At 43.4% G+C, this 21,316-nt stretch overlaps 1 protein-coding gene across 2 annotated transcripts; it reads left to right on the forward strand.

The window, feature by feature from the left end:
* Positions 1-4,547: 4,547 nt before the first annotated feature.
* Positions 4,548-18,460, forward strand: LOC308333259 (5-hydroxytryptamine receptor 3A-like). Of its 2 annotated transcripts, none has more exons than XM_080789531.1 (11): positions 4,548-4,622; positions 8,084-8,236; positions 9,440-9,600; positions 10,414-10,458; positions 12,107-12,216; positions 14,887-15,053; positions 15,424-15,575; positions 15,980-16,190; positions 16,305-16,460; positions 17,624-17,730; positions 18,199-18,460. In XM_080789531.1, the coding sequence occupies exons 1-11, from the start codon at positions 4,562-4,564 to the stop codon at positions 18,427-18,429; spliced, it is 1,554 nt and encodes a 517-aa protein (XP_080645657.1). In that variant the 5' UTR covers positions 4,548-4,561; the 3' UTR covers positions 18,430-18,460. The 2 variants fall into 2 exon arrangements, with proteins under 2 accessions (XP_080645657.1, XP_080645658.1); XM_080789532.1 differs by lacking the exon at positions 4,548-4,622 and adding an exon at positions 6,352-6,436 and having other exon boundaries at positions 8,060-8,236; positions 15,421-15,575.
* The last annotated feature ends 2,856 nt before the right edge of the window (positions 18,461-21,316 follow it).

The following is a 21,316-nucleotide window of genomic DNA, read 5'->3' on the forward strand; positions in this document are numbered from 1 at the left end:
GACCGGGGGCACCTCCCACAAAATAGCTTTATATGCCGATGACATTATACTGTTTCTTTCCTCCCCGAAGAGGTCAGTGCCCACTGTCCTCTCAATTGTTAAAGACTTTGGCGCTATCTCAGGCTACAAAATTAACCAAAGTAAATCTGAGGCTATGCCACTAGGAACTCTAACCAAATCAGACATCCCAGATAACTTCCCCTTCAAATGGACTACGTCAGGATTCACATATCTTGGCATTAAAGTCTCTCCCAATTTAAAAGATCTGTCACGTCTGAATCTGGCCCCAGTCACTACAGCGGTTAAGAGAGATCTGGAACGGTGGCATGACCTCCCACTCTCTTTCATGGGACGGGCGAGCTTAATTAAAATGAACATTTTACCCCGCCTTCTATACCCCTTACAAATGCTTCCCTTATGGGTATCCAAAAAAGAGGTCAAAGATCTGGAGAAGGCTTTTTCTAAGTTTATTTGGCATGGTAAGAGACCCAGGCAAAGATTTAATATCTTGCAGCGACCAACTAGTAAAGCGGGCCTTGCCATGCCAAATATACTCTTCTATAACTGGGCGTGTCACGCTCGCTACATCTGGGAATGGCTACAAGCCTATCTACACAATAAGAATTGTGTCGACTCGTGGGGCTGCTCACCAAACGCACTATGGGCTCTGGTAACCGGTCATAAAGATACGATTCATAGGGAGATACGAGACAATCCAATTATTTACAATTCTATTAGAGTGTGGCGACAGATCACCAACTACGTAGGAAGAGAAGACCAAAGGTCTTTGCTAATACCAATCTCTAGCAACCATGAATTCGGACCGGGGCGCAGTTCACCCATCTTTACGACCTGGCATTCACTAGGGCTCCGTGTACTGGGGGATCTGTTTAGAGATGGCGTTCTGATGTCGTTTCAGCAACTGCAGACACAGTTTAACCTTCCAAGAGAACATTTCTTTGGTTTCCTGCAAATACGACACTTCATTAACTCACTACAGCTGCCAACACCATTGGTCTCCCTTTACAGTAAAACAGAGAATTTCTTATGCAACTGTAGTAAGGTATCACATTTCATTTCATCGTTTTACTCACTGTTGTACTCATTGGACTCTCAGGAGATACCATCCCTCCGTAAATGGGAGAGAGATCTCAACAATGAATATATTGAAGATGACTGGCAAGAGGCCATTGACTCAGTTAAAAAAGTCTATACCTGTAACAGACTAAGAGAAACACAATATAAAATTCTTCACAGATTACACATTACACCTGTGTTACTAAACAAAATGGACCGTTCAATATCTCCTTTATGTTCGAAATGTCAAACAGATCTGGGTAACTACTACCACTACTTTTGGGAATGCAAGTGTATATGCAGGTTCTGGGGCCAAGTAGCACGAGAGTTAAGCGACATCTTTAAGGTGAGAATAAAGAAGGATCCGGGTGCTTTCTTACTGGGACTCCCGTCAAAAGAAATTCATTTGACACCACTACAATTTAAACTATTTGATAAACTTCTACTTTCAGCCAGGAAATGCATTCTGATAAACTGGATTAAGGATAAGTCACCAACGGTACAAATGTGGTATAGAGAGATCTTCGGAGTGCTACCCCATGAAAGACTCTGTGCAATGCATAAAGGCAACGACGCTTCCTTCCAGGAGGTGTGGGCCCCTCTATTAGACTATTTCCCTACTGAAATATCTCGGATCCTTCTAAAAGCCCAATGCCCCATTGAGTGGATAGATCTAGGATAGGAAAAAAAAAAAAAAAAAAAAAAAAAAAAAACGTAGGTGAATGGGCTCGAAACATGTGTAATATGGTGGCTATTTTGGTTTGTTTACCTTTTTTTGTTGGTTTGTTTACCTTTTTTTGCTGTTTTCCTTTTTGCTACTTTTTTTTGGTTCTGCTTTCTATGGTATGGTGTCTATGGTATAATGATGGTGTAGGCAGATGAACTGGAGGTACCCCCCCCCCCCCCCCCCTGTCCCAACGTGGTTGTTTTGTTTTGTTTTTTGTTTGTTTATATGTTATGTCAGTTTGGCAAAGTATGTCCATTGTAAAGGTTTGCTAAGTAGCCTAACTGTACGTGAAAAAACTTAAAAACCAATAAAAATATTAAAATAGAGAATCTTCATCCTTTTATTGTATAGGAAGTTTTAAACAAATGTAGGCCTGCAGCCTGTTTATACTACAGTAGAAGGTTTCGGCTATTTACTGTTAATACACAACGCAAAAAGCATGGAATACGGATGTGTATATTACAGGAATTGTACCATCGCACCTGTATATTACCGTATATTAACTGTATATGCTGCTAAACTTGAGGTTTGCGGGCAAAATACAGTGAACATAATTTCCCGTTAACTCCTCTTTTCACGCAGTGTAATTGCGGCTGCTTGCCGTCCGTGTAAATGCAGCTACATATACGGTACACTGAATGATGAAATATGAAAATGTCATTAACAAAGAGTCTTGTTGACACGAACACACAGAAGAACCAGTGAGTGTCCTCTGCGATTGTCTCTCATAGTCCTACAGCAGTGGTAACCAACCTTTTCAAGCCCAAGAGCCCATTTTATTCCCAATTGTAAGCCAAGATCTACCACTAAAACGTGTTAGAAAAAACACTTGTTTTTTTTTTTGCTATTTCTGACAGGCTCAATGCATGTGCACACATCCACACAAAGACTAAAGCTTAAATTAGAATAAATACTTATAGTATAGCTGGGGAGATTACAGGGAAACACTGTAGGACCTACAGTGTTTCCCTGTAATCTCCCCAGCTTCCACTAGAGGTCCCCATTGCCTTGCTCACATTGTGTTCCGTCCTGTGTCTTCCCCTCTACCAGCTGTGTGTGATTACTAGTTCCCCCTAACCTCACAGACTCACTGACCTCAAACAGACGTTTTGGTTCTCAACCTTCTCTGGCCCTCGGTCCATCGGTCTTCAACCGCTTATCCGGAGTCGGGTCGCGGGGGCAACAGTTCCAGCAGAGAGCTATACAGTAGGCCTATTTAGTTAAAAAAAAAAAACACTTGAAATTGTAGGAGTTGAAGCATTCAATTTAGTTTGACTCTGTTCCACAGCAGATCAAGCTTGTAGATCGGCTATTTTCACAGCTGTCGCTTCTATCTTGTATCATTTGACATTTTGGACAATGTTTGACCGTGTGTTTATAGTCTAGTTGGTTGATTACCTTTGATGCAGTATAACCACTAGCAGTAATTTCTTATTCTTCTTTCTTTCTTTCTTTCTTTCTTTCTACTCTGTACTGTATAGTGCTGTCATGGTGTTGTCAGTCATATCCACTCTACTGTACTATAGCGTGGTGGTGTTGTCTGTCAGACATGGTTTGTTTGCCTGTGTCTTTTGGCTCCATGTCTGCCTCAATAAAACACTCCCCACTGACAGGTGACTGACAGATTTACATCAAAAGGGCATGTGAGCTCAAACCCACAATTCAACATTTTGGCTTTAAGATGTTGATATTCATTTTGTATTCATCCTTAATAAGACCCCAAATCACACCTTAGAAAGCATGAGTGTCTTATTTCAAACAAAGTGTTTTTTGACAGCAGGAATTGCCTGTCATAATTTGACCCCCATTATCAGGTCAGGCCAGCAAAAAATAAATCTCTCCTAAGCTCAGGCCAGCCACAGTCAATTTCAATTCAATTCAGGCAGTGTTGCTGCAGCACAACTACGTTGTGGGTCTTGTGTTAATGGAGGGAAGAAGTTAATAATATAAATAACATCAGATGGTACATTTATCATGTGAAATTACTGTAAAGGCCCCCAAAATGTCCCCCAAGGGCCCCCAAAATTTCGGCGCGTGCTACGCGCGCGGTGTGGCCTGCCAGGGCGTATAACTCCCGGCCTGATTTGGAGCTCCACTCCGGGCCTGTCTTCAAGGCATTTACACAACACAAAGGTAAACAACACAGAGTGTACAGACATGGAATGGCCGTTGGCCGTCGCTCAGAGCTATTTGCAGTCGCAACCGTATTCCCTCGACAAACACGATGATATAACATAACCAACACTTGTTATGCGGTCGAGTCCTCTATATAATCCAGTTGGTCAGGTATCATCCAGAACCATCCAGGAGCAGCAGTTGGTCAGGTACCATCCAGAACCATCCAGGAGCAGCAGTTGGTCAGGTACCATCCAGAACCATCCAGGAGCAGCAGTTGGTCAGGTACCATCCAGAACCATCCAGGAGCGGCTGTTGGTCAGGTACCATCCAGAACCATCCAGGAGCGGCTGTTGGTCAGGTACCATCCAGAACCATCCAGGAGCGGCTGTTGGTCAGGTACCATCCAGAACCATCCAGGACCTCAGAGAAGTCGAAGACGACGCTCCAAGGACAAAACAACATCCACAAACTGGCCCAGGGTGAGCTCAATATCGGCTCCCTATTGCTTATGAGAATTACATTAAATGATGTCCAATGTTCTTATAGTTCATTGGTCATGCACTGTACACTGTCTATAACAGGCCCGCAGGCCCTTTTTAACAATGTTTTACATTCTTACAGACAATGAAGACCCAAGTTATGTTCCTGCTCTTCGCTCTGTTAGTCGTTGTTTATGGTGAGAAAGCTGCGGATAACACAGGTATAACTCATTTCATAATAATTGCTGATTGCTCATTTCATTTGAGCATGCATGCACCGTGATGTCACTGCGGTGATGTCACTGCGGTGATGTCACTGCCATGATGTCAGTGCCACTTCAAGCTGTGCCGTTCCAGTGGCGTGCAAAGACATTTTGAGTGGCAGGTGCTTAAGTGAAGAAAAGGGATTGTGCGCGCACACACACATGCACGCATGCAACCACGCCTGTGTGTGTGTGTGTGTGTGTGTGTGTGGACTGTGGAGTTTTGCCAATTAACTATGGACAATCATGTGATGAATCGCGATTACATATTTGAATCGATTGACAGCCCTATTCTTTTTAATTAAGACGGAGGCAACAATAAATGTGCAAATAGCCAATCCTCAAGTTCACAACGACCTTACTGTACATCTGCTATTTCACAACATTTATCTGTGGAACAACTTTTATTCTGTTGCTCGTCTGTGTGTGTGTGGGGGGGGGGGGAGGGGGGTAAAATAGTCATATTTAAATGCAGGGATTTAATAATTCCATCATTGTCGCAGAATATCTGAGTAAATCGTCTGTCGTCTGCCTTCTTAGTTCTTACTAAAATAATTACATTAATTTACAACATATTTACTGGAGCCTGAAAAGGCTCCTAAAATTGCTAGCCTACCACCTTGATATTAACAAAAAAAAAGTTGTAACTAACTTGTATTGCGTATAGCCTTATGTAACTATTAATTGATTCACTCCCAAAATCCATTTGGCAGGAAAAAAAATTAATCACACCTGTGTGAGGTCAAGTGTGGGGCGCTCACTACACATTCTCTCATGTTTGGCTATAGTTGGTGTCAAGGTGATGTATGTTTGCTCAGCAGTCAGTCGCTGACAGACACAGAAATGTGTCTGATGGAGCCATGGTTTGCCGTGAGGCAATCGGGGCGCAGTGTGTACAGTACATTAGTTGTGGCATGTTGTGCAAAAAGTATATTTTGTAGACCATGCAGAATGTAATTATGAAAGCTCGGACAGACGTCTTAATCACAAGACAAACATGCACACGTTGTGTGCGTGAGGTGTGGAGTGTCAGTCTAACTGGTACAGCGTCAGTACAACTGGTACAGTGTCAGTCCAACTGGTGTCCGAGATCGTATAGCTATTCACTCACAGACACATCGAGGGACAGACGCACAGACGTACAGGAGAGATCGGAATATACTTTGATTCAGAATCATAATTTCTACATTTTATGATGTCTGGCGTTAAGGGACTTTCCAGCGAACGGTGCGTTCCCGCACTTTCGCCCATTAGGGAAGTGACCTCCCTATAATCATGATTTTTTTTATTGCGCCGTGATCAAAGGGACGACTGATGTGTGTTTTGGCTTGCCCTCCTCCATTGTGACTCGCTGTTGGGAGACGACGAGGAACTAGAAATGTTGATTTAACCCATTCTGACCTGAGATCAGATTCATAACGAGGTTTCCACTGGACACACACTGGTCTGATGAACCCCATTCTGACCTGAGATCAGATTCTAAAAAAATGTCATTGTTGTTCTTCGATTTTTCAAAAAATAGCAGACCTACAAGCTCGTAGCGCGCCACTCGGTGGCGCGCTACGAGCTTGTAGATCTGCTATTTTTCAATAGCTAAAGCATAACATGATGCTATAAGTCCAAAATAGGTTCCCGTTCAGAATGGGTTATAAACGCCGCAGCGGGTTTGATATCGCTCAGAGGAGATCAAGCACGCTCAATCGTCACTCCACGCATAGCCTCACAACTCACAATGTTTGTTCATAGTTTCACTCTCCTGCTCATCTTCACAGGTATGACGTTTTTTATAAATGCATGTGATGTTCTGATCTGTTTAGTTTAGTCGTTTTGTTTAATCTTTGCAGGGACGTCGCTGGCCATTTGGTTGCCCTATAAATATACACGCATGGTTATGTTTGTGCTGTTTGTGTTAAACACAAACAGTGGCTTGTTGTGACTGGCTGATCATCCCCCATAGCGATGATTTGATTGGCTGAGCAAAGTATATAGGCTACATATTGAAGCTATATAAAAGTGAGGGCAGAAATGCTGTGGAAACGGAAATAGTGAGGACGCAAAATTGTGATTGGCCAGAATGAGATGATGTATGGTTTTAAGAGCGCCCCTCACTTCACACGGGTGTGATTATTTTTTTATTTTTTTTAGTGCTCTGCAGTCCACTCCACACCAAATCTCTTTGGCGAACATAGCCGATCTACAAGCTCACAATGCCTTTATTGCGCTGCCTGCGACAGGTGGTGTGCTTGTAGATCAGCTATTTCTGCTGAATGTAAAACCAGAGGAGAAAGGTATTTTATAGAGGAAGTTAAATGATATTAGATTAGATTATATTTCATTAATTAATCCCCTCTTCATCTCATTTACCTTCTATAAAAAAAAGACCTTGCTTCTCTGGTTTACATCCACCGCCGTTTTATTCTTTTTTTGTCTTCCTAAAATTGTTCGATTCGATTGTTCGATTCGATTCATCGATTTTGTAACCCCTTTTTCACCCCGGTGTCAATTATCTAATGTGATCCTGGGCTCTACACACCCTCCACCAACGTGAGGAGAGCAACGGACTTGAACTCATGCTTCCTTCATGCCTGAGTGTCCAAGTTGCTCCTTTACACCTGACAGGGGGGAGTTTCCCTGGTTGGACGTAGCGCGTGGAAGGAACACGTTATTCCAACCAGTTCCTTTCCCCTCCATCAGGCGCCCCGGCTGGCCAGGGGGAGGCAGTTTAGAGACCAGGATTACTGCATGTTTTCTTTTAAGGGTACCTACCCTAGGGGACACGGGGAGAACATGCATCCTCCACACAGAAAGGCCCAACCCCACCGGGTGGTAAAATGCAGCAGGAGTTGGATGGAATGCAGGGCAGTCGCTGTCACTGAGAACCAGCCGGACCGGATTTGGAACAAACACTATATTTCTGAACAATTGAGTCCTTTGAAAGACGGTGGTTTTCCAGGTTTTTCTTTTCTTAAAGGGATAGTTCAACCCAAACAAAATGCTTTTGTTTGATTACTAATTATCACACCATTGAATTCATGAATTAGTCCGTTCCTTTAGCCTTCCAGACCCAACGTGTTCCTTCCACGCGCTACGTCCAACCAGGGAAACTCCCCCCTGTCAGGTGTAAAGGAGCAACTTGGACACTCAGGCATGAAGGAAGCATGAGTTAAGTCCGTTGCTCTCCCCATGTTGGTGGAGGGTGTGTAGAGCCCAGGATCACATTAGATGATTGACACGGGTGAAAAATGGGTTACAAAATCATGGGATAAAAAATATATAGAAAAAAAATGAATTAGTCCGTTAGCCAACAGGCTTCTTTTAGTTTTAAAGTGCAACATTTTGGTATATAGTCTTTTTAATCTAAATTAAATCAATGCAGAAAATGTCCCTGATGTCAGGCTCAGCAGATTAATTGATTGCAGCACCCATGACGCCATCCCAGACCCCAGCCAATGACGTGATGCCAACGCAGAACCCAGCCAATGACGTGATGCCGCCAACCCAGAATCCAGCCAATGACGTGATGCTATCCCAGACCCCTGCAGCCAATGACCTGGATCCAACTTCAGGAGGTGGTGAGTAGAATTGGGTTTGAATTAAAAGTCAACAGAAGCCCGACCGGGTTAACGGTGCCGGAGATTAGCTGGTAACAGACGGACAGACGGACATGCACACACACACACACACACACACACACGCGAAAGGACTCACACACACACACACACACACACACACACACACACACACACACACAGACGAAGTGCAAAACATACTCTCTACCCATGCGTAGAGACCATCATGTACGCTTGCATCCGAGCAGACTTGAGAAAGGTGCGGCCCTCTGCATGTGTGGGAAGTTTGGGGAATTCCTTTACGCCCCAAAATATGGGCGTAAACAACTTGGTGAATCGGGCCCATTGCATTTGATACAGACTTATAGCATGTTATGTAGACAGCACTATGATTGCATTGTATGTAGTCATAGCACGTCATAGTACATATGTGTAGCATAGTAGTATATATGTATAGTTTATATGTATAGTTTCATTATATAGATATTCCATATAGTTACTTTCTTAGCTTACGCATGTTTCATGATAAATGCTTTTTATGTGATGTATTCCCATGCTTTTTTGTTCTTGCTTAATGTAAGTCGCTCTGGATTAAGAGCGTCTGATAAATGCCTAAATTGTAAATTGTAAATTGACCACTACTAATAGATAACCCTAACCCTCCCTACTGTGCTGCATGGGTTTAGCTTTTAACTACAATTTACAATTTAAGCATTTATAGCAGACGCTCTTGATCCAGAGCGACTTACATTAAGCAAAAAAACTAAAGCATGGCATACATCACATATATAAAAGTAGTTATCATGAATCATGTATAAACTAAGAACGTAACAGTGCCGTATCTATGTCAACTATACTATATTATATATTATACAATATATATAAAGTGCTATGACTACATAAAATGCAATTATAGTGCTGTCTACGTAACGAGCTATAAGTCTGTATAAAATACTATCCAAGTCGACATAAAGTGCTTTCTAAGGGGCTAGGGCAAGTGCTATGGGCCATGGTGGAGTCTGAAGAGGTGGGTTTTCAGACTATGGCGGAAGATTGGGAGTTTAGGCTGCAGTTCTGACTGCAATGGGAAGTGCATTCCATAGTTCTGGAGCCAGAAGGAGAAGAGTTTGGGTTTAGCTTTTAACTAAATGCTATCTCTCATTCATTGTGGTCCACATTATAGAGGTTCTGCTCTTCTTTGTCCAGCCGGTGTTTCCTCCGAGCGGGCCTGTAGTTACCGTGACCTTTTGACCCACCTGGACCTGACGAACGACACTCTGCTGTTGAAAGCAGTGCGACCCGTCCACCACTACCTGACGCTCACCGAGGTGCACCTCAATGTGGCCGTCGAGGCCATCTTAGACGTGGTGAGTAGAGTGGTGCGCGATGTAATCGTGGCCATATCGGCCATACAAATGCTGTATCGGAATCGGTCTCAAAATAATACAGATTATTTTCACAGATATTGATGATGGACTGCGATGATAATGTGACCGTCAAATGACTATTTTGTCGCTTTTGTTTTGTGTATTTATAATGTTTGAAGGCAGCATAATCCGTATAATATGTGACCAGATTTGACTGAGAGACTGCCATCGCACAAATTCCAGCTTTTCACCAGAGGAGAAAAACTTTATTTTTATTTTTTTATTTTTAAGTTAATAGCACAGGCAGACTCTTCACATACTAGAGCATGTCTGAAATAAGTGTCAGAGCTTAAATCGACATGTAAATAATTATGAAATAAATACTTAAACATGTAGCTAGGTGGAATTTTTAGAGACCACAGAAGTGAACCTTTCAAGCCTGTTTTCTCAACTCACTGTTTCTCTGCAAGACATTACTCTATAAGCCATATCTCCAAAACTGGTGGGTCAAACTGAACAACCAATATGTCCATTTGAAGATATGATTCCCTGCTTTCATATGCCATGAAAAAAGGAAAATTTAAAAAGAATCCAATGGCAGTCCCTCAGTCAAATTTGGTCACATGTTGAAGACCCCTGCTCTATATGGATTGTTATATACAGTAGGCCTACTGTATGCATAATTGTGTGCATGAATTATGTGTGGACTCATCATGTTTAATTAGCATTTGTTTATAAATGTGTGTGCTTCAGTTATGAGTTGTGGTTGTTGTGGCTGGACAATAATTCTCATGATATGTTTATTCATAATAGGTTGAGAAAGAGCAGAAATTAATTTCACGCATCTTTATTCAAATGGTGAGTTATGCATATACTTAAATTAATATGATATAATAAATGATGAATTATTACTGTTCCAATTATACTGACCTGCTTGTAAAGTCAAGTATCTTCCATTCATAAGGACAACATTATTGTACATTCAAACATTAAATTAATATGTTATAATAAATTATGAATGATACTGTCCCATTATACTGACCTGCTTGTAAAGTCAAGTATCTTCCATTCATAAGGACAACATTATTGTACTTATACTTACTTATACAATATAAACATATCTAAATGTTTAGTGGGTTTGAAGCGAGAAAAGGTGTTTGGGGCTTTTTAACAGAGGAAAGAGTCTTGTTTTGGGGTGTTTGGGGCTTTGCTAACAGAGGAAAGAGTCTCGTTTTGGGGTGTTTGGGGCTTTTTAACAGAGGAAAGAGTCTTGTTTTGGGGTGTTTGGGGCTTTTTAACAGAGGAAAGAGTCTTGTTTTGGGGTGTTTGGGGCTTTTTAACAGAGGAAAGAGTCTTGTTTTGGGGTGTTTGGGGCTTTTTAACAGAGGAAAGAGTCTTGTTTTGGGGTGTTTGGGGCTTTGCTAACAGAGGAAAGAGTCTTGTTTTGGGGTGTTTGGGGCTTTGCTAACAGAGGAAAGAGTCTCGTTTTGGCCTCATGTTGACATTTGGGGTTCCTTTTTTCCTTCACGACTTCTGACAATTATTGGTGATAAACTTTCCTGCTCGATTCCCGGTCCTTATGAGCTGTGAAACGGCAGCCGTCAGTCGGCTAAGCTTTCGATACCAGCGACTGATTTGAGCCAAATATTCAGTTTTGTATTGTTATATTTCTTTCCATTTCTCTGTAAAGCACTTTGAGCTGCATTTCATGTCATGAAAGGTGCTATACAAATAAAGTTTTGTTATTATTATATTATTATTATTATTATATTATTACTATTATACAACCAAAACTCTGTAACTTTTCTACATAAGCGAGTCAATAATAGTCTTTTTTTTCACACTCTGCTTGGCCCTCGATAACAGTTTATGATTAGATCCTATTATAGAATGATGCACTTTCAGATGTCCACTTTCAGATGTTTTTTGGGGGCATTGTTGTTGATTTTAGTCATAGTCTCAGGAGGGGATGGATCTCGCTGTCCCTCCATAGTCTATTAGTTTTAATAGTTGCATAAAAGGCTGTGAAGCAGCAGTGGAAAACATTACTGTACACTAGTCTGTGTCACACTATACTGTAGTTATGGAGCAGTGGAAAACATTACTGTACACTAGTCTGTGTCACAATGGGCTATACTGTAGTTATGGACGTGAGGCAGGGCTTCCTGCTTTTGTTAATACAAGGGTTTAATATGCGCTCCTGGACCCCGGCCAGTCGGACACTGCCAGTGTGCTGCCAGCAGCGTCTCGTTAACAGTAATCAAGAGCACGGTCAGATTGGGGGTCAGGTTTTGGTGACCCTGAACATTGTCTTTAGTATTTAAAAAAAAACACAACACACTATGAGGAACCATGGTGACTGCAACAACACACAGGTCAGAGGTCACTGAGTCATTTAGTCCAGTCCAGGGCGGGGCACCAAACGACATGTTCCAGAAAATACACCTCTGTCTTTATAAGAAGATGATTCCTGATTGCTTTGTGATTATTTCCACCCCCGCTGCAGAAATGGCACAATGAGTTCCTATCCTGGGATCCCGCCGAGTTCTGTGGAATTCGTCGTATTCATGTGCCCGGCGAGTGGCTGTGGAAACCTGACGTCAGCCTGGATGAGAGGTGGGGACACAGACACACAGACACACAGACACACAGACACACAGACACTCAGACACACAGACACACAGACACACAGACACTCAGAGACACATTCTTATAATATGGTCTCCACCAGGCCGAAGGCATGGGGAGAGAGTATGTTTAGTTGTCTCCACCAGGCCGAAGGCATGGGGAGAGAGTATGTTTAGTTGTCTCCACCAGGCCAAAGGCATGGGGAGAGAGTATGTTTAGTTGTCTCCACCAGGCCGAAGGCATGGGGAGAGAGTATGTTTAGTTGTCTCCACCAGGCCAAAGGCATGGGGAGAGAGTATGTTTAGTTGTCTCCACCAGGCCGAAGGCATGGGGAGAGAGTATGTTTAGTTGTCTCCACCAGGCCGAAGGCATGGGGAGAGAGTATGTTTAGTTGTCTCCACCAGGCTGAAGGCATGGGGAGAGAGTATGTTTTATTGTCTCCACCAGGCCGAAGGCACGGGGAGAGAGTATGTTTTATTGTCTCCATGCAGGCCGAAGGCATGGGGAGAGAGTATGTTTAGTTGTCTCCACCATGACGAAGGCATGGGGAGAGAGTATGTTTTGTTGTCTCCACCAGGCCGAAGGAATGGGGAGAGAGTATGTTTAGTTGTCTCCACCAGGCCGAAGGCATGGGGAGAGAGTATGTTTAGTTGTCTCCACCAGGCCGAAGGCATGGGGAGAGAGTATGTTTAGTTGTCTCCACCAGGCTGAAGGCATGGGGAGAGAGTATGTTTTATTGTCTCCACCAGGCCGAAGGCATGGGGAGAGAGTATGTTTAGTTGTCTCCACCATGACGAAGGCATGTGGAGAGAGTATGTTTAGTTGTCTCCACCAGGCCGAAGGCATGGGGAGAGAGTATGTTTTGTTGTCTCCACCAGGCTGAAGGCATGGGGACTCGGGGAGAGAGTATGTTTAGTTGTCTCCACCAGGCTGAAGGCATGGGGAGAGAGTATGTTTAGTTGTCTCCACCAGGCCGAAGGCATGGGGAGAGAGTATGTTTGGTTGTCTCCACCAGGCTGAAGGCATGGGGACTCGGGGAGAGAGTATGTTTAGTTGTCTCCACCAGGCTGAAGGCATGGGGAGAGAGTATGTTTAGTTGTCTCCACCAGGCTGAAGGCATGGGGAGAGAGTATGTTTAGTTGTCTCCACCAGGCCGAAGGCATGGGGAGAGAGTATGTTTAGTTGTCTCCACCAGGCTGAAGGCATGGGGAGAGAGTATGTTTAGTTGTCTCCACCAGGCCGAAGGCATGGGGAGAGAATATGTTTAGTTGTCTCCACCAGGCTGAAGGCATGGGGAGAGAGTATGTTTAGTTGTCTCCACCAGGCCGAAGGCATGGGGAGAGAGTATGTTTAGTTGTCTCCACCAGGCTGAAGGCATGGGGAGAGAGTATGTTTAGTTGTCTCCACCAGGCTGAAGGCATGGGGAGAGAGTATGTTTAGTTGTCTCCACCAGGCTGAAGGCATGGGGAGAGAGTATGTTTAGTTGTCTCCACCAGGCTGAAGGCATGGGGAGAGAGTATGTTTAGTTGTCTCCACCAGGCTGAAGGCATGGGGAGAGAGTATGTTTAGTTGTCTCCACCAGGCTGAAGGCATGGGGAGAGAGTATGTTTAGTTGTCTCCACCAGGCCGAAGGCATGGGGAGAGAGTATGTTTAGTTGTCTCCACCAGGCCGAAGGCATGGGGAGAGAGTATGTTTAGTTGTCTCCACCAGGCCGAAGGCATGGGGAGAGAGTATGTTTTATTGTCTCCACCAGGCTGAAGGCATGGGGAGAGAGTATGTTTAGTTGTCTCCACCAGGCTGAAGGCATGGGGAGAGAGTATGTTTAGTTGTCTCCACCAGGCCGAAGGCATGGGGAGAGAGTATGTTTAGTTGTAAAAAAAAACAAAACATAGATGAATAAAACATAGATGAATAAAGTAAATTACTGGTAATAAAAAAGGAACATTACATAGTGATCAACTCAATTAAAACAGGCACAGTTGATATTTACCAACGTTGATATATCAAGTTGAAAGCGATATAGAGAAGGAAGAGAGCTGTACTTTAGTGAAGTCTGTTTCCAGGTGTATAGAGGAGGCATGTATGGTCTCAAGCATCAAATGATCTTGAGAGCGTGTATGATAAGAAATAGTTTTCCATTGTAAAAGAGAATTTAAATAAAGAAGGTGAAGCTCTACTTTATAGACAAATAATAAAAACCAGTGTTATCTCCTTGTCGCAATTAAGGGACAACCTTATTATTAACCAACCTTTATTGTACAGTATGCAATGATGAGGGTTATTATAGCTGTCGCCTGTTATAAATCTGAGGGCAGAATGATAAACTGGGTCCAAGATTTTAACCCATTTTGGGGGCGGGAACCCCTTTTGGTATTAGCACTATGTTATACTTTAGCTATTGAAAAATAGCAGATCTACAAGCTCGTAGCGCGCCACCGAGTGGCGCGCTACGAGCTTGTAGGTCTGCTATTTTAGAAAAATCGAAGAACGACTGACATAGAAACATAGCTTTTTCAGGAAAACTGTCAGGATGTAGAAGAACATTTGTAGAATCTGATCTCGGGTCAGAATGGGTTAAGTGTGGTAGCTGATGCGTTTCTGTATGTGCACGTGAGTGTGCGTGCGTGTGCGTGTGCGTGTTGGCGTCTCTCTTCCAGACTGGAGGACGGCGCTGCTCCGAACCCCTACGTGCGCCTGTCCTTTGACGGGAGAGTCATCGACAGGAACACCGAGATGATCGTCAGCACCTGCAGAATGAACGTCTACAAGTTCCCCTTCGACACGCAGTCCTGCAACCTCACCTTCTCCTCTGGGATATACAGAGGTAGTGTGTGTGTGTGTGTGTGTGTGTGTGTGTGTGTGTGTGTGTTCAGTTCAGCTCAGTTGTAGTTCAGTTTTATTTTCGGAATGGAGGACATACAGTTCATACATAGCACACATAGTTTCCTTTTTTTTTTGAGTGTCCGTTGCTCGTGTGTGTGTGTGTGTGTGTGTGTGTGTGTGTGTGTGTGTGTGTGTGTGTGTGTGTGTGTGTGTGTGTGTGTGTGTGTGTGTGTGTGTGTGTGTGCGCGCGGTACAGTTGCAGGGTGATCAAATGATTCGTCTTTATGTTAATTCCGATCTGATTAATTTGACTGCCTGGAGTCTGGATCACCTCTTTTGTTTTTCTCCTCCCGTTTCTCTTTAACCAGCAGATGAACTGGAGCTGAAAACGACCTACGACATGAACAAGACCAGGTTCAGGTCCATGAGCGTGCTGTGGGGCGAGTACGAGTGGGAGTTTGACAACTTCTCCTTCGTCAAGGTCGCCGAGACCCCCTACCACAACCAGCAGATCGTCTACACTGTAGGTACCCATGAAGAAGAACTCTATGGAGATGTTTCCTGCTGTGTATTTTAATGCAAACTAAAGTTTCATATTTGTCAAATCTGAACGGTGTCTCTAGGCCGCCGTGGGCTCATATATATACTGACTATTATAAAGTGAGCGACTTGAATCATGCTGACTTGAATGCATTTCAACATTAAAGCCATAGTTAAAGTTATGCAACATTGAATTCTAGCCATGCACACATAAATGCACCCATGGATTTCAGTTCAACATTCATTTTAAACTTTAAATGTTTGAATAATGACTCTGAACTATAAGGTGGAGGCTGGGGTGGTGGAGGCGAGATGGTCCGGCACTCGGGGCCGTGCTTTGCCGATATGAGCTCTAGGGTGAACTTCTCCTAACGTCTCCTCCTATAGGTCACCATGAAGAGGAAGGCCGTCCTCTACATTGTCAACTTCCTGTTGCCCGTCGTGTTCTTCCTGTGTCTAGACATGGCGTCTTTCCTGATCCCGGACAGCGGCGGAGAGAAGCTGAGCTTCAAGATCACCGTGCTGCTGGCCGTCACCGTTCTACAGCTCATTCTCAACGACATCCTGCCCGCCACGTCCAACAGAATGCCGATCATAGGTATATAACGCTCATCTCTGTTGGATTATCATTCATATTATAAACGGTATGAGTGGATAGTAATGTATTTAGAAGCCATGGTTACATTCATCAACTTGTGTCTCTGGCTCACAGCGATGTACTGCATCGGAACCTTCTTTCTGATGCTTCTGAGTCTCTTGGAGACGGTCGTGGCGACGTACCTGCTGGAAAAAGACTCCCAGAGGACGGAGACGGTCGAAGACAAAAACCCGAAGAACAAGACCAAAGGCTACAACAGCTGTGTCAGGGGTGAGCCGTTCTCGTACCCAGAGTGACTTACAAACTACCTCTGCAATGTGTGTTATCTTGTGAGACAGCAAACGGTCCAGGACCACTCACTGCCAGGCTGTTGCTAGTTTGGGACAGGAACCACCAGGGTAAGGCTGACTTACAGATTTCTATGTTAGTAGATACAGTGTTGTCTTGTCTATGTTGAGTTTGAGCTAGTGGGAGAGCATCCACTGTGAGTTGTATCAAGCCAGGCATTACAGTACAGTACAGTATAGTAGGGGTGTAATTTGTAATGTGTCTGCTAATATTAGGCGGCAGTGGCTCAGCGGTAGAGTGGCCGGATGGTAACCAAAAAGGTTCCCAGTTCGATAATAATAATAATAATATATACGATTTATATAGCGCTTTTCTGGGTACCCAAAGTTGCTTTACAGAAAGAGCTACAGACATATTTATTAGAAAACTATTTAAAAAGGTTAAAACTAGAAATCAAAATCAAAAGAGGGACGATCCCTGTGGGCTCCCCCAGAGTTAGTGTCCGAAGTGTCCTTGAGCAAGACTCCGAACCCCTAATTGCTCCCGATGTGATGCACAATCTATGTAAAGGTGTATGAATATTTATGGGTTGAATGTAATGCACAATTTTTTATCTTTGGATAAAATCGCTATATAAATGCACCAATATATTTAGTGCTGTTTGACCCTGTCATATCTTCTGAGGTTATTGTGGGATCGGATTGTGGAGCACACAGGTGGACTATTTTTTATTTTCTTTCATCTTTGGCTTCAATAATTGTATAGATGATCATCTCTGAACATTGTGAATCATTGTGAACTCTCAATGTGGTTCATCAATTTCTGTAGACTTAGATAGCATTTGATACAGACTTATAGCATGTTATGTAGACAGCACTATAATTACATTGTATATAGTCATAGCACGCCATAGTACGTACATATGTATAGCATAGTATTATATATGTATAGTTCATATGTATAGTTTCATTATATAGATATTCCACTGTTACTTTCTTAGCTTACGCATGTTTCATGATAAATGTTTTTATGTGATGTATTCCCATGCTTTTGTTCTTGCTTAATGTAAGTCGCTCTGGATTAAGAGCGTCTGATAAATGCCTAAATTGTAAATTGTAATCAATCCTCTGTATGTGTCGTTCCAGAGAAGAGAAGCAAGAGCAGTCTGTGCTTCTACAATGTCCCTGATGGTGATGATGATGATGATGGTGAAAGAGAGACCATGCATGAGCTTCAGAATGTACCTGAAGAGGTTGGCATGATGTCACCATATTATTCATTTCACCGTGCATGTAATGAAGTGTTTACGAACGAAAGATCAGACCGAGGAAACGTAAAGATATTTTGGGAGCATTGATTGGTGTGGTGGCGGATCTTTTAATTTCTTTCGTTTGGACTTTATTTTGATCCAGCACCCAGCCTATTGGTATTGATGTGTGTGTCCTTGTTGACTATTTATTCAGCCTACTAGAGCGATTGTGCGAGAAATTTGTGCGAGAATTTTATGCGAGACCGATTGTGCGAGAAATCTGTGCGAGACCCTCTAGCAAAAAATGCCAGGAGGGACCTGGGGGCTAAATCTTTTCTAAAGGGTCCACAGAGGTCAAATCAATCATCAAAACATTGTTCCCAGAGGACGGTCACAGAACCTTAGTTTAGTGACTCAACTACCACTATGTAATGAAGTGTTTCGTGTGATCTAATCTAATGTGTGTTTCAGGACGGCGATCTCAAAGGGGAATCTCATGGATTCCAGCTGATCCTGGACCAGCTGAGAGATCTGGAGAAGAACCTGCGTTCGTTCCTCAAGAGCGAGGAAGACGGAGGCAGGCCTGGAGGTTACTGGACCAGAATGGCCACCAGAATGAACCGAGCGTTCTTCATTTTCTACGTGACGACAGTCGTGGTGTTTCTGGCCTTCATATTTAGTGAATGGAGTCCTGAATACTGAAACGAGACACTGAACACTGACGATATTGATGATTTTCCTTCTCTGTTGAATGTTATACATGAACACATGTCTGTCTGTCTGCAGCAGTAAATGTCCGTTTCAAATGCAAATTTCTAGGGATGTCCCGATTTTTTCTCTTCCGATCCCGATACCTCCATTTCTGTGTTAGCCGATACCAATGAGGGCTGCGTGGCATCTCTCTCCATACCGTTTGATAAAGGCATATAAAAAACATGACTTAGGCCAGGGGTTCTCAACCCGTAAAAACATGACTTAGGCCAGGGGTTCTCAACCCGTGGGTCGTAAAAAACATGACTTAGGCCAGGGGTTCTCAACCCGTGGGTCGTAAAAAACATGACTTAGGCCAGGGGTTCTCAACCCGTGAAAAACATGACTTAGGCCAGGGGTTCTCAACCCGTGGGTCGCCACTTTTCTTTGCAAGTGAATGGAAGAGTTTACATAGCACACAGAGTACATGCATACACTTTCCTTAATGATTATATCTGGTTTCAGTATTTATTTATGATATATTTTCTCTATTAGGCCTATTAAGGTTATATTAAGGTTATATTTCTGCCGGCAGGTTTGTATTGGTTGTGGGGAGGGGGGGGGGTTTGAGAACCCCTAACGGAGTATAGACCACTTGGAATTATAACAATCTCTTGAGGATTGCCTGAGTGTGGCACAAGTTAAATCTCAACTTTTCAGAGGCGACACGCCACACGCTGAGGACTTTGTGGTGGCGGACCGGTGTTCTATATTTGTGAGGACCTCTGCTTGTATTCGTGGTGAGTGTCATTCGTGCCATACTCAGTCTATATGCACAACGATTGTTTTTATTCAAAGTGGTATATATTCTTTTTTTTGTGACCAACTTTTTTATTTCTTTTTTATTTTATTTTTTAAGAACCCCGGGGTTAGCACAGACATTACAGGAGACTTTACTTACTTACGCCTATAGCCCAACTTTGGGCTATAGGCCACGAACAAGAGCTCTCCAGACATCACGGTCCTGGGCCATCTTCTCCAGCTGTCCCCATGTGTGGCCAGATCTCTTCACATCTGCATCCAGGTCACGGCGCCAGGTGTTTGGTGGTCTGCCTCTCTTCCTTCTCCCTTGTGGGTTCCAGAACGGGGCATATCGTGTGACGCTAGAGGCAGGCTTGCGAAGAGTGTGGCCGATCCATCGCATTACAGGAGAGGGAAACAACAAAGGTGTATGTATACGTATAACATAATACATGTTTATTTTATTTATAACAAAACAAATATGATGGAAACCAAAACGAAACGTGGCAATGATGTTGAAACAGACGAACATGAATGGGTCGGACTTTGTTTACAGGAGTATAAGTATTGGACCTAACAGAGTCCTGATTTAACCTTCTGTGTTTACAGGAGTATGAGTATTGGACCTGACAGAGTCCTGATTTAACCTTCTGTGTTTACAGGAGTACAAGTATTGGACCCATAACGGAGTCCTGATTTAACCTTCTGTGTTTACAGGAGTATGAGTATTGGACCTAACGTAGTCCTGATTTAACCTTCTGTGTTTACAGGAGTATAAGTATTGGACCTAACAGAGTCCTGATTTAACCTTCTGTGTTTACAGGAGTACAAGTATTGGACCTGACAGAGTCCTGATTTAACCTTCTGTGTTTACAGGAGTACAAGTATTGGACCCATAACGGAGTCCTGATTTAACCTTCTGTGTTTACAGGAGTACTGGAGTATTGGACCTGACGGAGTCCTGATTTAACCCATTCTGACCTGAGATCAGATTCATACGAGGTTTACACATGGACACACACTGGTCTGATTAACCCATTCTGACCTGAGATCAGATTCATACGAGGTTTCCACATGGACACACACTGGTCTGATTAACCCATTCTGACCCGAGATCAGATTCTAAAAATGTCAGTCGTTCTTCGATTTTTCAAAAATAGCAGACCTACAAGCTCATAGCGCGCCACTCGGTGGCGCGCTATGAGCTTGTAGATCTGCTGTTTTTCAATAGCTAAAGCATAACATGATGCTAACACCAAAACGGGTTCCCGTTCAGAATGGGTTAACCTTCTGTGTCGCTGTGAGTAGGGCGTGGATGGAATCTGTCCTTTGCTCCCTGTGCTCCAGTGGGATATATATTCTGTGAAATGTTTGTCATTTTGTGTAGATCTACAAGCTCCAGTGTTGCGTCCACAGTGCGTTGTGTATGAGCTTGCAGATCTCAGACATTTCCGCGCTGTCGTGAGGCCCCGCCGGTGAGTGCCGTGCAGAAATGAGGACGTCTGCTAACTCAACATACTGTATAATAATAAGGCTGACTTAACCCATTCTGAACGGGAACCCATTTTGGTGCTAGTATCATGTCATGCTTTAGCTATTGAAAAATACCAGATCTACAAGCTCGTAGCGCGCCACCGAGTGGCGCGCTACGAGCTTGTAGGTCTGCTATTTTTTTTTTTTTTAATCGAAGAACGACTGACATTTTTAGAATCTGATCTCAGGTCAGAATGGGTTAATCAGACCAGTGTGTGTCCAGTGGAAACCTCGTATGAATCTGATCTCAGGTCAGAATGACTTAACGTTTGCAAATAACGACCCATGGGTGGTTATACGGACGAGGGCGCGTTGCAGACCCAGCTCCCAGACCCAACTCTGAGAATAGATTAACGGCGATATGTTTTTGATAAGAGTGTCGCGTTGACACAGCACGTGAGCGCTGATAACAGCCCAGCAGTAATATATATATATATATATATATATACTGTATATGTACAGTATATAGGTCGCTGGTCCTTTAAGAAAGTTGACAGGACCTAAGGCCAGTTCTGGTCGATTGCATGGAGTTACCTTCTTTCGTCCAGTCCAGATGTAAGTCGCT

This window comes from Protomyctophum bolini (genome assembly GCF_963924005.1).
Source record: "Protomyctophum bolini genome assembly, chromosome: 18".
Taxonomy (NCBI): Eukaryota; Metazoa; Chordata; class Actinopteri; order Myctophiformes; family Myctophidae; genus Protomyctophum; species Protomyctophum bolini.

Excerpts from the sequence above, each read along its gene's own strand:
- LOC308333259 (XM_080789531.1), top strand. The coding sequence starts at position 4,562 with ATGTTCCTGCTCTTCGCTCTGTTAGTCGTTGTTTATGGTGAGAAAGCT. Across the intron at positions 8,237-9,439 it reads GGATCCAACTTCAGGAGGTG|CCGGTGTTTCCTCCGAGCGG; the intron begins GTGAGTAGAATT and ends TTCTTTGTCCAG. Across the intron at positions 16,461-17,623 it reads CTACAACAGCTGTGTCAGGG|AGAAGAGAAGCAAGAGCAGT; the intron begins GTGAGCCGTTCT and ends GTGTCGTTCCAG.